General features: G+C 43.2%; 1 protein-coding gene across 1 annotated transcript in view; it reads left to right on the top strand.

The window, feature by feature from the left end:
- mcama (melanoma cell adhesion molecule a) overlaps window positions 1-22,335 on the top strand; it is a 40,833-nt gene that overhangs the window by 7,158 nt on the left and 11,340 nt on the right. The window contains exon 2 of the mRNA XM_034605955.1: window positions 21,871-22,004. Within this exon, the coding sequence (XP_034461846.1) occupies window positions 21,871-22,004 (134 nt within the window). The remainder of the gene's footprint in view (window positions 1-21,870; window positions 22,005-22,335) is intronic.

The raw sequence follows: 22,335 nt of genomic DNA, 5'->3' as shown, positions 1-22,335 counted from the left end.
GTTGTGGAGTAAAACTTTTAAATAGCAGTAAATTCAATACCACAAGTAAAGTACAAGTACAACGTTGAGCCTCACACCTGCTGTACCTCGTGAGCAGAAGTACATAAAGTCCGTTTGAATCAATAACACCCTCCTGACTAAAAGCATGTCGCTGATTAATTACCACAAGGACGATGTGATCAATCCGTCATCGCCACCTCAGCTGAATCGTCCTCTGAGCAATTTGGTAATGAGATCATTGGTCCTATGACGTGGTTCTAGTTTCTCTGGGTGTTAATGTTTTCAAACCTTGACTGCTGCTGTATTTCAGTCCCGATGTCAATATGTCACCACCTCGCAATATTGTCAATATCATGATATGATAATTTTCTTGTTATCACATTAGGAATTAGATTAGATAATATCTTGAGCAATATGATCCGGCTCATTCGTGAGCAGTGCTGTCCTTGTTTTTGTTGGAGAAGATTAAACCTCCAAGAACAGATTGTCTTTTTTGCATGATCCGGTTTAAATTAATCTAAAATAAAAACCATAACAGTGAGAGCATTCCTTCTCTTTGTATCAGAAAGCCTCGATCTCTGTCCTCTGCCTTATCACAGTTTATACTTGGAATGACGTCATTATGTTTCATCACGTGAAATGCTAAGTGTATCACTGATGCACGATGGCGCCAGAGCGGAGCAGAGAACAATGGGCATATCTTTAAAACTGAAAAACGTACATTCGGAAATATTTTTAAAATATCTATATTAAGAAATCTTTTGCTTTGACATGTTTTTGGTTTTTATTCTGCAAAATGTGATGAAAAAACTTGTACATTTTTTTTAATTTATCACACAATATCAGTACTCTAATCATTTATTATGCTTTATCGTCTTAAACAACCCTTTTCTTAGGTTGTACAGAGTTCAGAGATAAAATACATCAAGAAATGACATGACATGACAGCAGAAATACCAATGTAGTCACTGGAGGACCATTTGTCCTGCAGAGTTCAGAAGGTTAAATCACAACAGGATGGAGCAAGAATGTGAAAAAGACAAAGCAACAATCTGATATCAGCGTTTTCCTTCATATTCTCTCTCTTTTATATTGATTTTACTTTCTCTGGCAAGAGAACAACTAAAATAACTATGTCGTCATGCGTTCTGTAGTGCCACTTAAATATACTACAGTTATGCGATATATATACTTCGGGGTGTGTACATCTCTACGGAATAAGACCGTGCTGTTTTCTTTGTTTTTAAAAATAAGATATTCATTAGTCGTATTTCAGTCTTGAGCAGATTTGTCCCAAAACAGTGCTCGGGCAAAAAATTGGCCATCTGTACGTGACGTCCCTTCATATTTGGAGGGCCCATCTGTGGGGCACATGGCGCTCTCTCGGGCCACGATCCAAGTCTTGGCAGGAGTCCCATGAGTGCCAGAGGGAGAGACAAAAAAAAAACAACAACCCTTGAGTATCGCCTTCATTCAGAAGCTTTTCCTTCCTCTTTTCCCCACTTCTCTCCCTCTCTGGTTCGGCAAACAGAGCTTAACCAGCAGCTGCACACACCTGATGCCCCGATCCGGCGGACGAGGCACATTCTGGGGTGGGGTGGGGGGCAACAAGCAGCGGCTCACGTTACACAGAAATCGAACACCACAATGGTGTTTGCCTCCTTCCCGCCTTTTCTGAGGCCTTGTCCCCCCCCATCGCTTGTCTCTTCGCACACCTCTCTCATGCCCCCCGCCTTTCTTCTTGTCGAGCGCAGTGGACGGAGCCTGGGAATATTTACTTTGCTGGTGTTGTTGTTCTGATGACTGCAGCAGCAGGAGTACACAGGAAAGGGTTGTATGCAGATTAACTGAGCGAGAGAGATTAACTCCGTACATTTGTTTAAAATTCACTGAACTCTGATCTTTTCCAGTGTTAATAATAATCTTTGTGTAAAGTCTGAGTCGATGCTCGGTAATCTTATTTCAGTTGATGGAGCTTTGGCTCATAAAACCTGGCAGCGCACAACATGCCACCCACATGGAAAGACTATTTTTTTTTCTAGAGCAGTTCATTAGAGGCTGGATGACTGTACTTCCAAATGGGTCCAAATCGGCAGCGACATGAGATTATGATGCCAAAAAAATTAATAAAACAGTTCATTCAGACCAGTTCAGTTTGGTTATATCCAAAACTTATGTAATCTAATGTTGAAACACTGGAAACTTAGAGAAAATCAATATTAAAGTGATGATAAATAGTAAGAGAAAGTATTTTAGTTGTAGTTCTGCCTTAATACTGTTGATGAGGAAACCCTCAAACGTACAATATGTGACTTTGGTCGTTAATCAAAACAATAACAAAAGACCTGGTTTGATGATGTGGTGAAAGATCATGGGAGTTGTTGGTGAAGTGGAAACAACATAATAAAACATCCCGTTACTTTGTATAAAAATCTTACCATTACCATGGTACATGATATATTTAAATTTATACTCGAGCTGAACCTTTATATTTCCCCTACAGACACTTCTGATTTTGACAAGTATAATGATAGATCCAACTGGAGATTGTTTGCAACTGTATTTATATTGAAAGTGTGTGAACCAAACATCAAATTTGAGTCTAGAATTTAGTTGTAATCTTGTTGTAACATCTTGCAGCTCCGTGCAGTCCCCTGACCCAGAGGCAGAGTAACCCAGCATGTAGTCCCGCACACTCGGAGCACAGTTACCCATTAATTAGAGAAGCTGTTGAGTTCTAACTTTCCTTGAGGAACTAACTCCTGGAAGGTGAAAAAGCACAGATACCCCTTTAAATCCTGAGGCGTTGAGGTGTGTGTGTGTGTGTGTGTGTGTGTGAGAAATGTGACCACAGCCCTATGTCACTGGTTGGAGGGTTCACTTGTATCTGGAAGGCTGCTCCGTGGTAATGGATACGAGGTGGGTTTCTTGGTGAAACAAAGCAGATGCCACTGACTTGTCTCCAGTATTTGCTGGAGGCTTCCCCTCGCACCACGTCATTGTGCTGAGGAATGTTAACTCCTCTGATGTCTTTTGTTCCCTGGCGTTGTGTCAGACTGACGAACCAGCCAGTGTGTAAGTGTCACCTGGGCCCGAAGAGGCTGCGAACATCATTAAGTGTAATATTCAGCTCATCGCCGGGATCAGGTTGCAGAGTGAGATAATGAGGGGGTGACGAATGTAACTAAATCGTAAATATCACAGGTAATATTTGTGTTTCTCTTGACATTCGTGGGGCAAAGAGCACCGAGGCTGAGTTTACACCTGATGGGGAGAGTGAATTATTATGACAGCGACCAGAAATAACTCATTTATGTTCCAGAGTTCATGTTTTCAACCAAAGATGCTTGAGGCTGTACTCCAGCTTTTTAGTTTGGGGCCAAAGGATTTTATGTTCAGGACTTTCTTTTATTTCTGGACTTATTCAGGTTTCTACTTGTTTTAAATTTTGAATACAATAGTATTGATTTTCAACATTTCCACAACATTATTTTTTGTTGTTTGTAATGATTCCTGAGTTTTTTATTGATTGGGCTCTGATAACAAGCCTTTCTCTCTCTGAAGCACAACTTTGTTTCCAGGTTCTGCACGAAGCTCCGCCAAATTTTTAGTTGTAGAGCCGCACACATCAGCTTCTTCTACGACCAGTGGTTGAGAGGGTCCCTAAGACCCTATTTTGCCTATAGGATACCAATTTTTACTTGAGACCTTAAATATGTATGTATATAATATTCTTGGCCCATGTCCCAGCCCTCTATAAAGTTTTATGGAAATCTGTTCACTAATCCTTCTGACAAACAAAGTAACCATGCAACAAACAAACCAACGGACAGGGGTGAAAACACAACCTCCTTCCTCGGTCATATATGTTGTGGAATGTTGTTGCCATTACATTATGAGACTACATGTATTGTTTCCTGCCATTCAGCTGAAATGGTAAATGTCTGGCACCGTGCCAGTCAGTTGCCTGTCACATCGACTTGCGTTCGCATCTGTTGGGAAATTAAAATGAAGTCGGTTTAAATCAGGACCGACTTTGATGGTGAAAAGCCACGTCTTGTGTTCGGTGTGTGCATGTGCACATGAATATGCATGAAGACCTCAGGGCCAACCAGAGCGTCTTTCATGGTGTTTGTCTCTCTCAGCTAATGGGCTGTGCCATGCCGGGGATATGCCATACATCCATCTGGCAGTGTTGTTGCTTTTTTTCTGATTAGTCTGCGTATTAATGTGAATTGTGCAACCAGCTATAGGCTCTGAAATGAAATCGGTTTGGTTTTCATATCACTTCAGGTTTTCTTTGGGTTTTCTTTTCATGAGCGTAGAGCAGGATTGCAGAGTCTTGTGTCAGGGCTGTGAATCTTATCCCAGAGCTGGAGGCTCAACGATCAGTCCGATGGTTGAGGGCCAGATTTAGCTCACATTTCATGCTTTGTGTGGGACTCTAGCCCTTCAGCTGATTCAGAGTGCAGGCCTAATTATTATGGTCTTTTTCTGTTGTTCAGTTTGTGGTTCCAGAGCATTTGGATGCCAGATTCCCCCAAGGGCTGATCTCTTTGTTAAACGTCCCTCAGGAGAACTTAGACAGGCAGAAAATGCGCCTGGTGAAGCAAAACCAGCAGCAACTGTTGATGGGGCATTGGAATTTAGCTGGAATATTTCCAGTCTCGTCTTTTACTCCTCATCATGGCAACACACGTGTGGAACGGAATACGTTTGCACGGTGAGGCTTTTGCAGACGTCCTTGTGAAATGTCAGCGGCACTGACGTGGAACGTGATAACAGGCTTTGTTCACAGATAAGAATCAAGACCCTTAAGGCTGATGTCCAAGTCACAGACAGGATTTATTAAGGAGCCTCGGTGCAGAGTTGACTTTTGGGGCAATTTAGAGGCTGCCAGACTCAGCCGGTGTCTTTTGAAGACGTGTCTGATGAAAGCTGTAATGTGATCTACCTCTTCAGCTCAAGTTTAGGGTCTGGAATCTGCCCCGCAGGGCCTTTTCTACAACTGCCATTTAAGAATAAAGAAGTGTCGGGGATCCAAACAAAACTTACACTCGCCCAAAAACTGTAGAAACTGGATTGAAGACTCTCTGAACCCCCATCTGGGATTGATTCGGGATAATAAAGATAAAGCTTGTGGTTACAGTGTTGGAAAGCACCTTGTAGGTTTATGTGAGCAGCAGAGTTGAGGTTAAAAGTCAGCCTGTCATTGCTGGAGATGATTTAATGACTGTTACTGTATTTTCTACGAGAAATATTATGATTTAAAGACGTTTTTGTCTTATTTAATTCAGCCCAAATGTTTCACAAAATACAGCATCAACCTGTAGTTCTTTTATAATTTGAAAACAAAAAATACAATAAAGTTGGACAAACAGTGGATTTGTGAAGCGTTAATTCAGAGCTGGGAATCTATCCAGCTCTCTGGCAGCCAGTACTATGCTTCAAGCAAACTAAGATTGGTGTCAGTGGGATCAAAATAAATCTCCAACACATGTGGGTTTTATTTTTTGCGGTCAGTGCAGACGTTTTTCACTTGTCTGTTTGTGCATTGGACAGTTTTACCCTTTTCAGAATATGTGAGGTCTTCCCCTCACTTTGGTCCATGACAAGGTGTTTTGAAAAAAGTAATCTCCCGATTTCCAAGAACGTTTGTTGCTACTCGAGAAAGAACATTGTGTCACTGTCTTCACAAATAGTCACATTTGACATCCCATAAAGCACAGAGCAGCACTTGCAATCGGGCGTTTGTGCCGTTGAATTAAACTACAAATAGATAACGAGGCCTCTCTGCAGGTTGTTTAACTTCCGACTCATCAACTTGCAACTTGAAAAACCTTGGAGCAAACCATGTTCTTGTCCTAAATGCACCTCTCAGCTGTGACAGCAGACTAAAACCTTCCTGTCTTTCTCTCTCGAGGTGAAAAACAAGAACATGAATCTCCTCTTAGCCAGTCTCCCTGTAGTTCCTCAGACATCGGAAGCAGACCGTGCTGTCAGACCGCAGCCTGCAGGTGGTTTGGGCATCTGGCCGCCCCCCCCCCCAATGGAGCCTGGAGGAGCTGGATGACGTCAGCGAAAAACAAACGTCTGGGCTTCTTTTCTCGCCCTGTTGTGAAATCGACCCTGAACTGGTTAGATGATCAAGTTGATCAATTCATCGATGGACAGCAAGCTAACTATTTGTGTCACTGCCTAGTTATGTGTCTGTTATCAAGCAACAGTGCTTTGTTGCTGTGTGTATGTTGTGTTGCTCCTAGGGAGGAGGGATTAGCCGCATGTATAAGTTGTAGCATGTGTCACACTTAGTTAATATGCAGTGGTATTGATATAACAGACCCCATCCAGAGTCCCTCTTAATAAATGATGGCTCTTAAAGGTGCACAGTCATCAGCTGCTTGATCATGCTCCTGAATATTTCTTGTCGTGTACAGTATGTCTGCTGGCTTCCTTCATTAATACTATAATTTAAACTGAGTAAATGCAACTAGTTTTACTTTGGAAGCCGTGTCCAAAAATACCCTCGTAAGGTTGACGTGCAGCAAACAAATATCTGACTCTGCAAACCCCCCTGCAGGGCTGGAGGAGTCGTGACGCCATGGGCTTCCTCCACCTCCAGCTAGCTTGGCATCTGCTGCCCAGCGAGACCAGGAACACTGATATCGACAGGCCTGAAAATACACACTGGTGTTTATTATTGGCCGTGTGTTGTGTCCCCATTAACAGAGATGTACAGTAAGAAATGCTACAGGATGTTAATCCTGCAGGGCGCCTGCAGACACTTAATTTCCTGAGCCAGTTCTGACCGTCAGTTGTTAATACAGAGTCTCACCACCCGCTGGGAGTGTCATTTAGATCAGTAATTCTTAATGACTAAACCTAACCACCATGCAGTGCACGATACCCAGCGGCAAAGATGTTACTTGACTGCAACATACATCTCCTGCCTCCCCTCCCCCACCCCCACCCCCCTCACTGCAGATGGAGACCAGTTGATTTATGTTGTAAGCGAATCTTGACAGATTTCGAGTGTTTCCAGAGCTAATTCTAACCCGGAGCTACAGAAAGAGATCAGCTAAATAACAAAATGATGGCTCAAATTACAATACGGCGCCCCTTCATCAATCTTACAAATGAGTCGTGAGAAAATTAACGAACGTTTTTGCAAACGTTACTCAAACCGGAGGGAATGGGGAATTTGCTGATGGCTGTTTTTTCACATGTGGTTTAATATGCATTTGGTGCTGTAGTGACTATTTTTGGCTTCAGCAGTGTTTGTGGAATTTACTGAAAATTAACCAGAGTTTATCTTAATAAAGAAAGTGGTGTGGATGACTGACCTGAGCCCATCGAGACCAGTCAGGACCCAAAGAGTCGGGCCAGGTTCGGACTTGGGTCAGGTTTGGTCTAATCAGCTGGTCTATACTTGTGCCTGGAGTCAAGGGAAACTTTGAGTTGGTTTTGGGTCCGACTAAATTTCTATTGGGCTCGGCTGAGGTTGGACAGAAAATTGCTGAGACGCAATCTCGAAAAGAACAAGTATTTATGTGGCTACGGGCTCTTTAAGGCTTTGGCTGCACAGACAGTTCAATGTTGGATTTGAACAGAATCAACATGGATCCCTTAATGTTTCTTCAAATGTTACATTATTACTGCAGTGATTGCAAGAGACAAAGCTTGTAAAACTCTGGATCCTGCCTTCCTCTCTGCCTGGTCTTTCAAACCCTGATTTGTATTGGAGGCTTTCTTATAATAAAATGCTCCTTCGGGCCTGAACTGAATTATCCAGGGTTTTTTTTTAACTCCTCCAGAGTCACAGGACGTTATACGACTGTTTCCACAGGTCGAGATGGACTCTTCATGGTGAGTCAACGGATTCTCATGTGTAAAATCAGTGGTGCCTCAGTTGAGGTTTCCACTGTGCCGACCTTTTCATAGTGAAAGATGCAGCCTCACCTCAGAAAACTCTCATACTTCAGAACTGGAAATAACTTTAAACTACTTTCTAAAGTTCAGCTGTATTTTATTGTTTTCTCTGAGAGATGCATTAACAAACACTTATATCTGTTTATAACCACATAAAAGTGTATTATAAACCATTTGTGTTCTACTAAATAAAGTGCCTGTAAAAGGCTAAAACGTTTAGTGTTACTATGACTTCCTCGCACTGTGATGGGCTCTAAGGTGAACTTCACTTTTCCTCTGCTCTATCTTTGGCCTGCTGGTGTTATTTTTGGTGCGTTGCCTTCCTTGGATCCAGTTCATCAGACCCATCATGAACTGGCAGTGCTTCATTCGCTTACACTGGAATAATCGCGGAGCAGCACATCCATCACTTCTGTTTTATCATAGAGATTAAACCCACTTTCATATTTGTCTCCAAACTGAAAGGACTGTGGGACGTGAGCGCTGCACCCGAGATGCTGCTTGGGAAAGTGTCCTAATTGAATAAGTTGAATTCCATTAGGGAAGGCTCAGGCATTCATTGAGCATTTCATTCCAGAGAAAACACAGCTTTGACTGGATTACGCAGGTCTGACCTGAGCATGAGGAACAAACATCAAACGCCTGTTTACAGACTCTAATATAATCAGAGTTAATAATCCTCCATGTGTACCGACTCTGCTCGTCTCTGCTGTGTGATGACGGTCAGGGGCTGTTGGCTAATTCTCAGGGTCGTCTTAGCCCAAAGATCAAGGCGGCTGGTCTGGATCTTTGAACTTGACATTTCAAAAGCCAGAGGATAAAGAGATGCTTAAATATCAAATCCTCCCCCACACCCTCAGCCCTGATATTGGACACTGTTAAAAGATTATCCGCCTAATCAAAGAGGAGCGTATCCACCACAGGATTTTTCCCGGTGTGCTTGTCTGCGGAACGTAATTTATGCTTGTTTCAGCGTAAAAAAAAGTGGGTTATCTAACTTTTGTCTCATTTGGATTCTCGTCACATACCAAGCTGCTGACTTTGCCACAGATGTTGACTAATATTGTGCCTGATTAAAAACACTCAGCTTCAGGGAGGTCGCCGTGTTTTCTTACGTTTGCAGTTTGTAGTCTGTACCTGTGACAGACATCTTTACCAAGCGGGCAGTGGATGCATTAATTGCATTAGATTTAATTTCCTGTGGGAGTTTCCTCGTATGGTGGTTGGTTACCTCTCACAGGGAGGTTTTGTTTTCACCCCTGGCTGGTGGATGGTTGGTTGGTTGAGTGATTGGTTGGATTGTCAGCAGGATGATGCAAAATCAGCTTTTAAATTTAGCTTGAAGTTGTTCGCGGCATGTGATGACTGACAATAAAGACAATAAAGATCGATTCTTCATTCAAAAATGTCTTTTAATAAACTTTGCTGCATATTAGGCTACTATTGATACAAAAATTTTGTTCAAGTTTTTGTCCATTTAATTTTTTAAGTTTTAATTTTATTTAATTTCCTGTGGGAGTTTCCTCGTATGGTGGTTGGTTACCTCTGACAGGGAGGTTTTGTTTTCACCCCTGGCTGGTGGTTGGTTGGTTGGTTGATTGATTGGTTGGATTGTCAGCAGGACAAACCGATTTTCGGGCTATGTTAAGGGTGAAGTTCTCCCATACTTTTGACTTTCTGGTACGCGATGGTGTTGCAACGGACGCCGCCATTGTGCTATGTTTTGTCGCTATTGTACATGCGCGACTTTCAGCGATAGGAAGGGAGCGAGATGGCTCACTCCACAGCTACTTCCATCAGCACTTCCTGTAAAACAACATTTAGTTCGGCTGCATGGCACGTAACCAACGAATCATCGACTATTAAATTTGTCTGCAACTATTTTTGTCATCGATTTTTGTCGACTACGTTGAATACTCGTTGCAACTGCATGTGTTGCTGAGATAATGTGGATTCAGAAGGAAATCAACACTTTCAATAGTTTAGAACTTTGTCCAAACGAATATGACAAAATTAAAGGGGACTGTTGGGCCTTGGCGCGGTTCTGCACTTGACTGAGTTACTAGTTTTAAATGTGAAGTATAATTAATTATTTAACCTTGAACGTGGCCCGAGTTGGGAGAGAGTTAGAGGAAGTGCAAGATGTTTTTATGGGTGCACAGGTGTGTGTGAGAGGGGAATCAACAAGCGTTTCATTGTGTGTGGTCTCGTGATAACACTCTTCCAACGTTAACCCCCCCACCACACACACACCCACACCCCAGCTCTCCCCTCACACACACTAACTCTTATTTTCCCTCCTTCCTCTGTTCTCACTGCTCATTCACTTTTCCCACAAATCACTTGACGGATGTGCTGCCCACAGGTGTTTTTGGAACGCTCTCCTCTCCAGCTGCCCCTGTCCACCACAGCATGGGAACGAGCGTGGGGGGGGGGCGAAAATCCTATTGTTCACAGCTGCTTGTGTCAATGTGACATGCCCATCTCCTCCGTCCCCCCCACCCTCGCCTCCCCAGCACAGCAGGACACTGTGCCACCGGACGACTTGGAATCCAGTCATAACCACAGCCCCGGCTCAAGGTCTTGGCACGCCGCGGCCGAGTGACTGAAACAAGTAGTGGATATTGTCTGCTAAGCCCTGGGAACTGGAGTCTCCCAGTCTAGAGATCAAGATAAAGTAGGCGTAGAGGCTGCTCGCTGCTCTCATATCAAACAATGTAGCTGCTCACGAGAAGACAGATATATCATTGTGTTGGACATTGTGTCCGACCGACCACATGTGGATCGCGTTAAGAGAAAGTGGAGAACGTGTCGTGTTGTTCCCTGGAGGCGAGGGGCCGTGTTTTGACATGAAGTAAGGGGCAGGTTTGTTGTGAAAATACAGGTTTTTTTAGATCTGTGAGACGTGTGTCAATAAGGCTGAAGGTGAACGTGTTTTGAACCTGTGACTCTCACATGTCGTGTTTACATGCACACAGCGATTCAGGTTATCAGGAGGAACAGTGAGGCAAATAGTACAGCCGACGTCATTCGTTGATTACAACCAGTAAATACATTTTAATAACTGACCAGTCGTTTATCTAGTGGGGAGAAAAGTTAACCTGGTTTCAGCTTCTCAGATTTGACTGCTTGCTATTTTTGTCGGTTTCATCACTGGTAATGGAAAAACCCCATCGTTAATGGGTTTTGGACGGTTGCTCAGACAAAACAAGCAATTTAAAGACGTCACTGTGGCATTTAATTCCATTTTCTGCAACACCTCTAAACGTGGAGTGAGCCATTGATTTTATCGAGAGTAAAATCGTGCTGATTACCTCCACAGAGGAGGTTATGTTTTCACCCCTGTCTATTTGTTTGTTGGTTTGTTTTGCAAGAAAGATTGTTCAAAAACACGTGGAAAAATTGGGATGAAACTTGCTGGCAGGATGCAATATGCGTCAGGGAAGAGCCCAGTAAAGTTTCACTTGTTTTAACAATTTGAAATAGAGCGTTTTCAACATTTTCCTTGATTTCTTAGAGATTAATTGAGGAAAAGAATCAGGAATGTATAGGGGACAAAACATGAATGTGTGCAGTTTGGTGCAGATCCAAATAAAAATCTTGATCTGAATACCGTTTTACTTCTAGCAAGAAAGAAATGCACCGTTCTCATTCATTTCAATACCTTGAGTAAGTTGGTGCCTGCAGAGTGGGAGGCAGCCCGGCCATTCAAAGAAATGGAGACGAATGATAACATGATTGTTGCCACAATAGCTTTCCAGGGTTGTAAAGTCAAGTCCTGCAGTCGTATAAACAGCCGTGCAGTGTTTCTGAATGCCTGCAGTCATCCAGTAGCAGCTAAATCCCACATGTGCTTTGTTTGCTTCCCATCCCCGCCCTCCTCCGCTGGCGTCCCTCCCCCACTCCGCCATTGCCTGCCACTGTCTGGGCTGCACTCTCCTTAACCTGCGAGTAATTGTCCTTCACCCGGCATCTCACAGCTCACCAAACAAATGATTTACTGATTAACCAGACAAAACACTGACATCCAGAGGTTTAATCTGGGCCTAAAATCTTTTTCTTCTGCCTCTTTATTTTGTGTTTCCTTCGGCTGCGGTCTGGGAGCTGCAGAGTGGCTGGGTGATTTGACTGATAAGATTCCAGGACAGGGATACAACCACCAGCCCACACGTTCATACACAGATCCTCTTATCCTCAGTTTTCATCTGCCTCCTCCCTCAGAACAGCTGCTTGCATGTGTGGTCATATGTCATCTCTGCTCGTTAAAGAAGTGATCAAAATTATCTCAGGAACTCACATTTTTACACATTCTTTACACAGAACCATCATAGTATAATTACAATATTGTAATGATAACGTTTGAATAACGGGGGGACTTTCACAGAGGTCTCCAGGAGCCGCAGCTCGATGCAGGGCCGGCCGCTGTAATGCTCACATTCCCAGTGGATTACTAACATGAACTCTGTTTTAGTAGCTGATAAGCCTTCGAACTAATGCATCTGTTTCTTAACGTTGACTTCCAGGATTGTGTTTCATATCTCACTAGTATCTGAAGCAACACTTCTCATTCAAACCTCCATGATAACCTCTGTGAGACTCCCCAAAGTCTGTGGATATTGATTTTGAGAGACACTATTCGTTTGAAGCATATTCCCTCATTTTGTGCTTTAATGATGATGAGGATTCTTGAGACCAACAATGTAGACGTGGTCACAAATCACCAAAAGTATCTGGAGACAGTGGCAGGCATAGAATTATTTTCGTACTCCTGTCTCACATGGACGTATCTGCAATTACTGTATCTTCTTCTCACTTTCACCTGAAAATCCATCTGTACCTGATCCAGGTTCCTGTCACATTCTTCTGAAACACACCGCTTCCCAATTTGTGAGGTATTTGGAACTGAGCCCATTTGCACACCTGGCCGATCACACTTATGAGTCGCGCGCGTGTGTGTGTGATGGTTGTGTGTGTGTGTGTGTCATTAGTCGGACCGGCCTGGGCACAGGCAGTAGCCTCTCCTCTTCATTAACGCAGACGTGCACCTGTGATCACTCTGATATTCTCTTTGAGAGCATTAAGGTTCTCAGCGGGGGATTTGGGGGGGGTGACGGGGGTTCGCCATTTTGATCCCAGTGAATTAGGTGTGGCACGCTCGCCCGACAGCACGCCTCATGTCTGGGAGATGGGATAAAAGGAGAGGGAATGCACAAATAGGCCTTTGTTGTACGACGGGCGCCGCTTGAATGCTAATAAACTCTGATGACACAAACAGACACAGACTTCAAAAATATGCAGAACATTTCAGACGAGTATGAACACACGCACACACAAACACACATTCAGAGTGATGGAAGTTTGTAGTTTGGAAGTTGTTTCTCTGAGGGTGTGTGTGATGGAGGCGTTGTCTCGCAATCACCATTAAAGCTAATCGTGTAAGATCTTTATGTAAAAACACAGCCGACTCATTGCGGGGGGGGGGGGGGGACGACACATCAGAGAACATTCCCAATGAATAGATTCAGCCTGTTTACATAAATGATTATGACGACCAGAGGAATTACTCACTCGTGGCTTCCTTTCTGCTGCTGTATAGAACCTCTTTGACACCAAAGTTAGTGGTTACGTGCAGGTAGAGCCACTAAAAAGGCGATTCACTTCATTTGCACTTGGTTTTTTTTTCAGCCGTTGAGTCATGTTAGACGTCACGAACACAGAAAACTGAAAAGCTGTGAAAGCCCCTGTCTACTGCTGAGTGTTTTGACCCGAAAACTAATGCCGATTGCAATTTTCTGAGCTGAGATATAACGAGCCCAACTCAACACTAGCCTGATTTTTCCAAATTGCAGGCACGTGCAGGGTAAATAAATCAGAAAGCCGATCAAAACCCCAAAAACATTTCAACATTTTCTTCAGACCTGACCCATCGAGGCCCCACAGGCTCGGGTCAGTATCCACACTCTAGTTCACACCTATGCTGAAAGCTTTCTGCTTGTGAATGTTGATGTCATGTCTGAACTGGGTCTGAGTGGGAGGCAGCACATTAGACCTTACATACTGAAGTGTGATTCATGTGTAAGTCCTCTCCACAACTCAGGATCCTACCACTGTTGGGTGCTAGTTCTTAATATCTGTCAAAGGAGAGGAGTTACCAACACGCCTCCGTACACATAATGCACAGAAACACCCACACACAGTAATCTGTTGACCTTCAGTTAGAGCTCGACTCCTTAACTGTTCCCATGAGAAACCAAACCTCGTATCTAAGATTAACTCCAAGCTTCCCATTCTCTGCACTAATGCAAAAACAAAGGGACTTTGTTACTCAAGATTAAACAATACGTGCATTTGTCTTTTGCACGTTGAGGTCAAACACAAGATCAGTGATTTTTCAGCTAGATAGGCATTTGAAAAGCTTGTTCTATTTACGTAACAGGACAACCCCCTCTCCAGGAGACAGGACTGGAACCCCACAGTGAGTAAAGCTCGGTGTTAAATGTCATGGAGCATCCTGAGTGGAAGGTGACGGTGGTGATGGGAGGATGGTGGGTGGGCAGTTAGAGGTGTGACAGGAAGTGGAAATGACAGATAAGATTAAACTGGTGTGGAAGAAATAGCAGAAATACACCCATAGAGGAATAATGATCAAAACACATGATGGTAGACCATGTTCTTCCTGTTTACACCGGCTCGCACATGAATCTGAACCTTTTTATGTACATCCATCGACCCATCCATTATCTATACCACTTATCCACTGAGGGTCGTAGGGTTGGAGCCAATCCCAGTGGACATTGGGCTACAGGTACCTGGACAGGAAACCAGTCTAATGCAGGACCAACATACTGGGTCAAACAACCATTCACACTCACAGCTGCGGACAATTTAGAGCTGGCAATTCACCCAACGTACAAATCTGTGGACTGTGGGAGTACCCGGAGTTTCTTAAAGTAGTTTGTGAGTAGTTTAAACTCAAAATGTAAAATCTTAGTGTACGAGACCTCTGTTTAATGTGTTTTTCTTTGCCATTCATCTCGCTGTTGTTCCTCCTGTACATGCACTGATCAAGAGTCTGACAAATACCCAATCATGGTGCTTTGGTGGTTGTAAGACAAATAGTACTTATTGTGGGTCATAAGAGATGTGTCATATAACCAGTTGGATTTTGTCCAACAACGTTTTCTTCATTTCCTGTGTGTATCTTAAAAAAAGTGCCTAAAATAATATTCTATAGGCCTGCCGTGCTTATAAAAGTGACTTTTTTAAATTCCGAGTTGAGTTTCTGGGAATGGAACTGGAAGCGATTACCTCAGGCCAGTCCTTTCTGCTGGATGGCTGAGGGGAAAGCTGATTGAGTTGGCTCTCGGTTTGTAGCGTTCAAGGATATTCAGCGCTCTGATGATGACCACAGGGACGGGGATAAGAAGGCCTTTGTTGGAGTACAGCGGCAAAGTCAGTGTGCTGTCGTCAGAGGTTTGATTGGAGAAAGGTCTCCTATTTTTAGTGCTAGAATAACAGGCCTCGTACCTGGCCCCTCTTTACTTAATGCCTCGTCTTTCATACACTTTTAATAAGAGACGAAGAAGGACTCACTGATGCTGTCTGACAAGTAATGTCAATTTCTGCTTACTCTCTGCAAAGTTGGATGACTTGACATGTTGATGCATGTTCGGTTCATCAGTGTGATGTATGTTCCATACTCGTGGTTAGTGTTTAGTCCATTGATATCAGATCCATTTAGAGGAAGGAAGCGAAACATCCTTGAATTGATATTTGTGCTTGAAATGGAAACAGAATTATACTCAGCGTTTCCTCAGTGTTTCCTCAGTGGTTCCTCTGGATTATGAAGCTGCATTTGCACTTGTTCCACTTTCAGGGACTTAAGTCTCTCCAGCCTTCTGGTAATAGACTGATATATGACCACAATTCTTGGATCCGGTCTGTTTTTTGGCAAGTGGGATAACTAGATAATCCGTTTCCGATGTATTTCCATGTTTTTAGCCGTGGGGTTGAGTTTCAAGTAAACTGTTTCCGTGGGCTTATTCTTCGAATTTGTTTTTGTTCTGCTGTGACCTAAAGGAACCACCGATCCCTTGATGTAGATACAGTGTTTAGCCTGTTGACCTTTAATTTGCCATCCTGTGGCTGTGGAGCAACCTGCATGCCAGAGCCCAGCAGCTCTGCAGGGGGGGGGGGGGGGGGTTCTATTGATGAGCAGTGGATGCCGAGGAACAAGCCGCAGTTCACTGCTGAACATCAGAAACAAGCATTAATAAAACATGAATGTTGCTCCTTTAATGAAGACTCACCCACCGGGTGCGATGATGAAATATTAATGGAGCTGCTGAAGAAGTTGCTAACCAGCGGGAACGATTAGCAATTCTTTAAACAAGCCAGCGTTGGCAAACTGTTAGAGGGCGAAAGATGGGGAGAAAACCCCCCAAAACAAGTGGAGAAACATTCCAACACGGCAACATGTTTTTGTAAGTCATGCAGGTTGAGAGAGACGCCAGGGGAGTTTCATCAGATCTCTTGAAAGCAGAAACTCAGATTCCATCTTGTGGACACTATAATGCAAATATGTTCATTTTAGACAACTTGCAAAATAAATATAGAAGGAAAACTGCTGCTGGTGTTTATTTATAACCAATACCAAAGTCCAGTGAATTCAAAAAGTGTCCATGCACATAAAATCTGATAAAAGCACAGCAAAGCAAAATGCACTGAAAGTTTGATCATCTTTTTCTGTGTGCAATATGTTGCAATGTGTTTTGTTTTGTCTACGTACCCCTGGTGTGTCCTGTGTTAGCCACAACAACAACCTGTGCTCAAAAACTATCAAAATCCAACAGGTAAATACAGCAGACTTTTACTGAGGTAATTAATATTATATGGTAATTTTTTTGGCTTGAGCTTAGTAGCTTCCTTTGTTCACTGGCTTTAGTATAGAAACTTTACAAAAGCACACATTATAAAACAGGTCATGTCTAATTAAAGTGCAGGATTATAGGACATTTTAAAATTATTTTTAAAGCATGTTATGTTTGGGGGCAGATTTTATATCCATGAGCACAACGGCAGGCTTATGCCTCCTCCAACGAGTGTTTGCATTGGAAGAAGTGGTTCAAAAGGTATAAACTCAAGTAGGATCAATACAAATGAGCAGCTGATTTGCAGTATATTGCTTCTTATTCTGCTCAAACACAACTTCAGCTGCACTTCTCCAGCTGCCTTGGTGCATGGGGAATTGTTAGCAGCCAGAAAAATACAAAAAAAGGTGCAAGAACGTGACAACTGTCCTGCAGTGAGTTTACACAATGCAAGTTCTTGCCCAAAGGTCAATATCACCTCCTTACAGTAGCAGGAGTCTTGAGCTGAGTGAGTCCACCTCAGCATTGATCATGGAGGGTCTGTGTGCGTGCTCCTGACCTGGAGCGGTTGTACGCTGCATGAAAAGGAGGGAGATCACTGATGCACAAAGAGGAGCCTTTGAGGAGATTTGCAGCGCTCCCTTATCTCTCTATGTGAAAGAATAAAGCCCGGGCCCTTCGCTGCCACTCCCTGTCACCGAGGGATCAGGCTGCGGTGAGATTTGTGCCAGATGCTGCTTCTGAAACAGCAGCAACATCAGTAGGATGAGAAGCTGTGCTGTGTGTGGGTCTGTGTGTGTGTGTGTGTGTGAGTGAGTGAGTGTGGCTCTTTGATGTTGGGCAGTACACAGTGTCCCCCAGGTGTTCAAGAACACACCAGGGTTGCGTATTGAGAAATCCTCCTCCCTGTCATCCACACTTACATGCTAGCTTTTTACACCCTCCATCCTCAGAGGGAAACTCGGTGTCCACATACGACTTTTATTCACGGAGTCTCCAGGAGTCGTGAAAAACTCTGAAGCGCTGACCTGTTCCTACATTTTCCTCGTAAGCAGCTTGAAAAAAGCGGATTTCTTCCCAAAATGTAGCATGTGGAATAAATTTAATGGCACATACATAATTCAATGTGTCTGCTTTTGCAAGAATTCTTTGTTCCTCTTGTTGCAATATTTAAACCCCAGACACCAGGTTTTCTATAGCTGCTTTCAGACATGACATTTTATGGATCGGCTTCATGTGAGAGCGCAAATGTCTGGGTCAGTTGTTTTAGACTTTTTCTTGAAATATGTGAGAATAACTTCACAATGATGTCAACTTGGAAAAATTATAAGATTCAAGAGCTTTTGTTGATAAGGTCTGATGGCGGTGTTGAGCAGAATATACGCGTAATGCCCAATTTCCTGCTGCTTTACCCAACACGCCACCACTCGCCTGAAAGCTCCAGACATTTTCCTGTTGTTGTGAACGAGTTTTACTCCGACAAATCTTCTCCTGCGTTCTTCATAAGTTAAAGGCAAAGTCCAGACAACTGGGTCTGGATATTTTCCAGAGTTCATGTCTGAAAATGTCTCAGGAGTCCTGAAAAACTCATGTTTATTTGGAATAGATTACATGTTCATAACTTAATGTCTTAGTTCCTCATACCGTCATATTCAAACACCAGGTTCTCTATGGTGACACTTACAACAAATGACAATTACCACATCCCCCTATCGACACATCAGCTTCCACTGATTTATTTTTTTAACTTCTCAGAAACATTCAGCCTCATTTCATGGCTCGTCTGGCATGTGAGGATTAGGGGCTGAGTAAAAGAGGCTGATTTGTCGTGTCAGAGGTGATTTGCACTCTTATCAGTGGCAGAGCTGTAGATCCACCAGAGGCCCTAAGCCGACTGCCCTAATCGAATGGGGAAGCCCTCGATGGTGACCACTTGAGTTAGCGTCTGAGGGTATTGTCTGTGTGTTAGGCACATAATGAGCTACTGTATGCAGAGGCTGTCCTGGAGGAAGCCCCCTCGTTACGTCTGTTGTTTGTCTCATTTGTATTGTGTGAGTCTGCCTCGACTGAATGGACAGAAAAACGTATTTGTTGAAATGATTTGTTGTGTTAATTCTGTCTGTATCCGCTCTAACGTCCTCAGACTCCCCCTGTAAAGGTATTAGAAGCATTATCAAATACATTTCATAAGAATCACTCTAAACCAAACTTTAGTCCAACTGCCAAACATAGACTTTAATAAAGGATCAAAATATCAACAAAACAAAAAGTAGATTTCCCATCTTCGTTTAAATTGTTTTTAACTATAAATGCATTGGTTCATGTGTCATAAACCAACATATTGGAGAAATAGATTATGTGACATGAGTACGGTGCTCGATGAAAAGTTAAGGTTTATGTTCAGACGTCAACTTTTATCGTTTTGTAGATGTTTGGCTTCATCGACGGAAGGTATGAAAAATATTTTGGTTTTGGCATCAAAAGATGAATTGACACCAGTATTTTTATATGCTGAAATGATATTCAGTCCTTGGCAAGATGGCAACACTAAATCTAATTTATTTCTGAGCCACAAAGGAGAGAAAGATGTGGGGAAAGAAAAGTGAAAGAATGGAGCAAATTCAAATCATATCATGGCAGTAATCTTCAGTTTGGTTTTATTTAATTGCAGACAAAGTGTTACTTTAACATTTTTAACAAAGAACCACAGTATTCCTCCAGTAGAGAAGTTTACTTTCCATTTGAAATCTAATTGTTATTGTTGAGCTGTTTTTTGTGTCTCTGCTCGTTTCATCCTCTGACCACTCAGTGATTCGGGCTCTTGTCCTGCAGCCCTGATCCTGTCAGCACATTCAAATGCTCCTGAATGAATTAGCTCTGTATCATCCAGACACAGACAGCAGACAGCCACAAATGTATGCACACAGCCGCACACCCTCAGACAGCAGTTCTGGTTGTCAGGGTCCATAGATCATGGGTCATGTGTGTTTGTGCTTTAGTCCGTGCAGCATAAAGTCACAACAGGAACAGATAAGACCAGTCCCAGGTTGGCTTTGGGAGCCAAATCCCCAGCAGCCCCCCGGTGCTAATCGGATTAGCTGAAAAGTTAGCAGCACGGCCCCAAAGAGACACAACATTTTTTACACTGACTTCTGTAACATGTTTTGTTCTGCGGCCGCCATAATCTGCCTGTTGACCCACGTCATCTTTGCCACAGTAAACAGCAGTCACGGTACATGATGAACTGATTTTAACCTCTGCAAGAGCATATTTTGGTTGACTGGTGGGTGGGGGTGTGTGTGTGTGTGTTGGGGGGGGGGGGTCTGGTCTGCCCAGGTGGGGGAACAATGGCGCGCCGCTTGTCTTAAAAGAAATGGTTGACTGAACATAGGAGGAGGGAGGGACCTGCAGAAAGAAAAAAAAATGAGTTGTGAAAATGATTGGGGGTGGGTGATGGGGGAGCAGCCGGCTGAATGGGGGCAGCAGGGTGGCAACTGGACTCTTAAAGCTCTTTTCATGCTTGGTCTGTTTCGACCAACGCTCAAAACACGGTCGAGGACACTGAGGCCCTGCTAATTGTTTCTCTTTTAGTTTTTTAGGAAACCATTAAATTGTCAAAAAGAGAAAATGGAAGGTCCCATGTTTAGTTATTTTTAGCCCCTTTAGTATTTGACTATTCTAAAATTTGGTTCATATTTATCATAGTAAATACATTAATCCATTCATTAAAAGGTCTAAAAACGACAAGACCTATTTTGTTCACCTGTGTACTAACATTATCCAAAAGGTTTTAACAATGTTCAAACCCAGAGAAAGCTAAAATCTTACTCAAGGTAACGGGGCGTTTTATTTTTGTTCGACTTTTAATCGCGTCATATCCGTTTTACTTGTCTCTGCTATAACTTCGTTACAAACAACGTATGACAAAGGAAAAACACATTGCTAGCCAGTAAGCCAGCTAGATTTGTTTCGCTACTTGCTGCGTCACGTGAATAAAACATAAGCCAGAGTCGCGTCAGGTAGATGCGATCCCATGATCCCACATGCTTCACAACGTCATGAATCTTTTGCCATTGTTTTGACTGAGAGACCCCTAGTGGCCAATGTACGTTTAAGAAAGTTTGGAAAGAAACCAAGTACCTTCTATTGTGACAAAATCTCTTGTTTCACCCCTGATTATTAATTTTTAACATTTTATTATTCAACCCCAACCAACGTTTATTCACGTGCAATCATATAAGGACATTTAAGACGGTCATCGCAGCTTCCTGTGGAGCCACAACAAACTCAGGCGGCGATAATCCTGAATCAAATAACACAGACGTTTTTTAAAGAAGAAAGTGGTTTGCAGAAAAACTCAGGGTTCTCACTGGCAGAAGTCACACAGAGTCAGCAACAATCGCTGCTCTGTACTTTCTGTTCTGCAGACAAATATGAAAAAAGAGAAACTAGAGGCGTTGCAGCTCGGCTATAAAGAAGGTAGCACTGAAATAGTTAATAACACATGAGAGAATAAACCCACTGAACATCCCACCTGACAGTGTAGGAGGAGATGAGGCGTACCGACCTTCCCCATCCTGCATTGCAACTCCAAACCAGATGAAACCCAGAAAACTGACTTTCTCGTGCCATCTTGTTTTCTTTTGTCGCTGTACGAGCCGGCCCCCCTTTATAACAGCAGCCAAGCCCAACATGTATAAGAAAGCTCTTGGCTCTCTGAATCAACAGCCCACTGTCAAACTGGCAATGCTTCTCATGGCTGCATTCCCCCCCATCGTCCCCGGGGGAACGGATTTTCTGGCCAAGATGTGGTTTTGTGGTTACAGTCAGCCAGGCAGAATGGGTGAAAATTATGCCATGTGGACAAGAAGCCTTTTCTTCTGCGTTCTGCTAACATGGCTGACTGGCTGCAGATTGGCCTGGGTAGACCGACATCTGCCAAACACAATGCATCTTAGAATTAGCAGGGATCGAGGGGCCAAACTGGAGTGCATTGAGTTAAATGCTGTTTTGTGGCTTTGAATCGACCTTGAATAATATTTCTGTGCATGTGTGTGTTTGTGTTTTCCAGCTTGGGCCAGGGTGGAGGTGACCATGCATGCAGGTGTCGAGGTGTACCTGAGCGACTCGGCTCAGATCCCCTGCCAGTACAGATTCACCAAAGTCGACTCTGAGCCCAGCTTCGTCATGATCCAGTGGTTTGTGGTGAGTGCGTCTGGACCCGCTGCAAAAAACTGACACCGTGTAAAGTTATGCAACTGCTCTTGAACTCGGCAGGGCTGCAGTCTCAGGGTCGACAATTCAAGTCGTCAGGCCGAGCTCAGGTTCTAGTTGAGGCTCCAGATTTTAGGAAGAGATTAAGATCTAGAGGGTTAAACACTGGCCACAAGAATTAAAAACAGCTAGACTCTTGTACATGAAACATAAAACTACCACTTACAAACTCTCCTCTGTTCATTTCTTAGCAATGATTTTTCACCAATCTCCTGATTTTAGAGTTACAATAAATGGTGAGTTTGTAGAAAAGAAAGAAAGT

This window comes from Hippoglossus hippoglossus, chromosome 14 (genome assembly GCF_009819705.1).
Source record: "Hippoglossus hippoglossus isolate fHipHip1 chromosome 14, fHipHip1.pri, whole genome shotgun sequence".
Classification (NCBI taxonomy): Eukaryota; Metazoa; Chordata; class Actinopteri; order Pleuronectiformes; family Pleuronectidae; genus Hippoglossus; species Hippoglossus hippoglossus.
The sequence above is the reverse complement of the archived record's forward strand: the minus strand, read 5'-3'. Positions and strand labels throughout refer to the sequence as shown.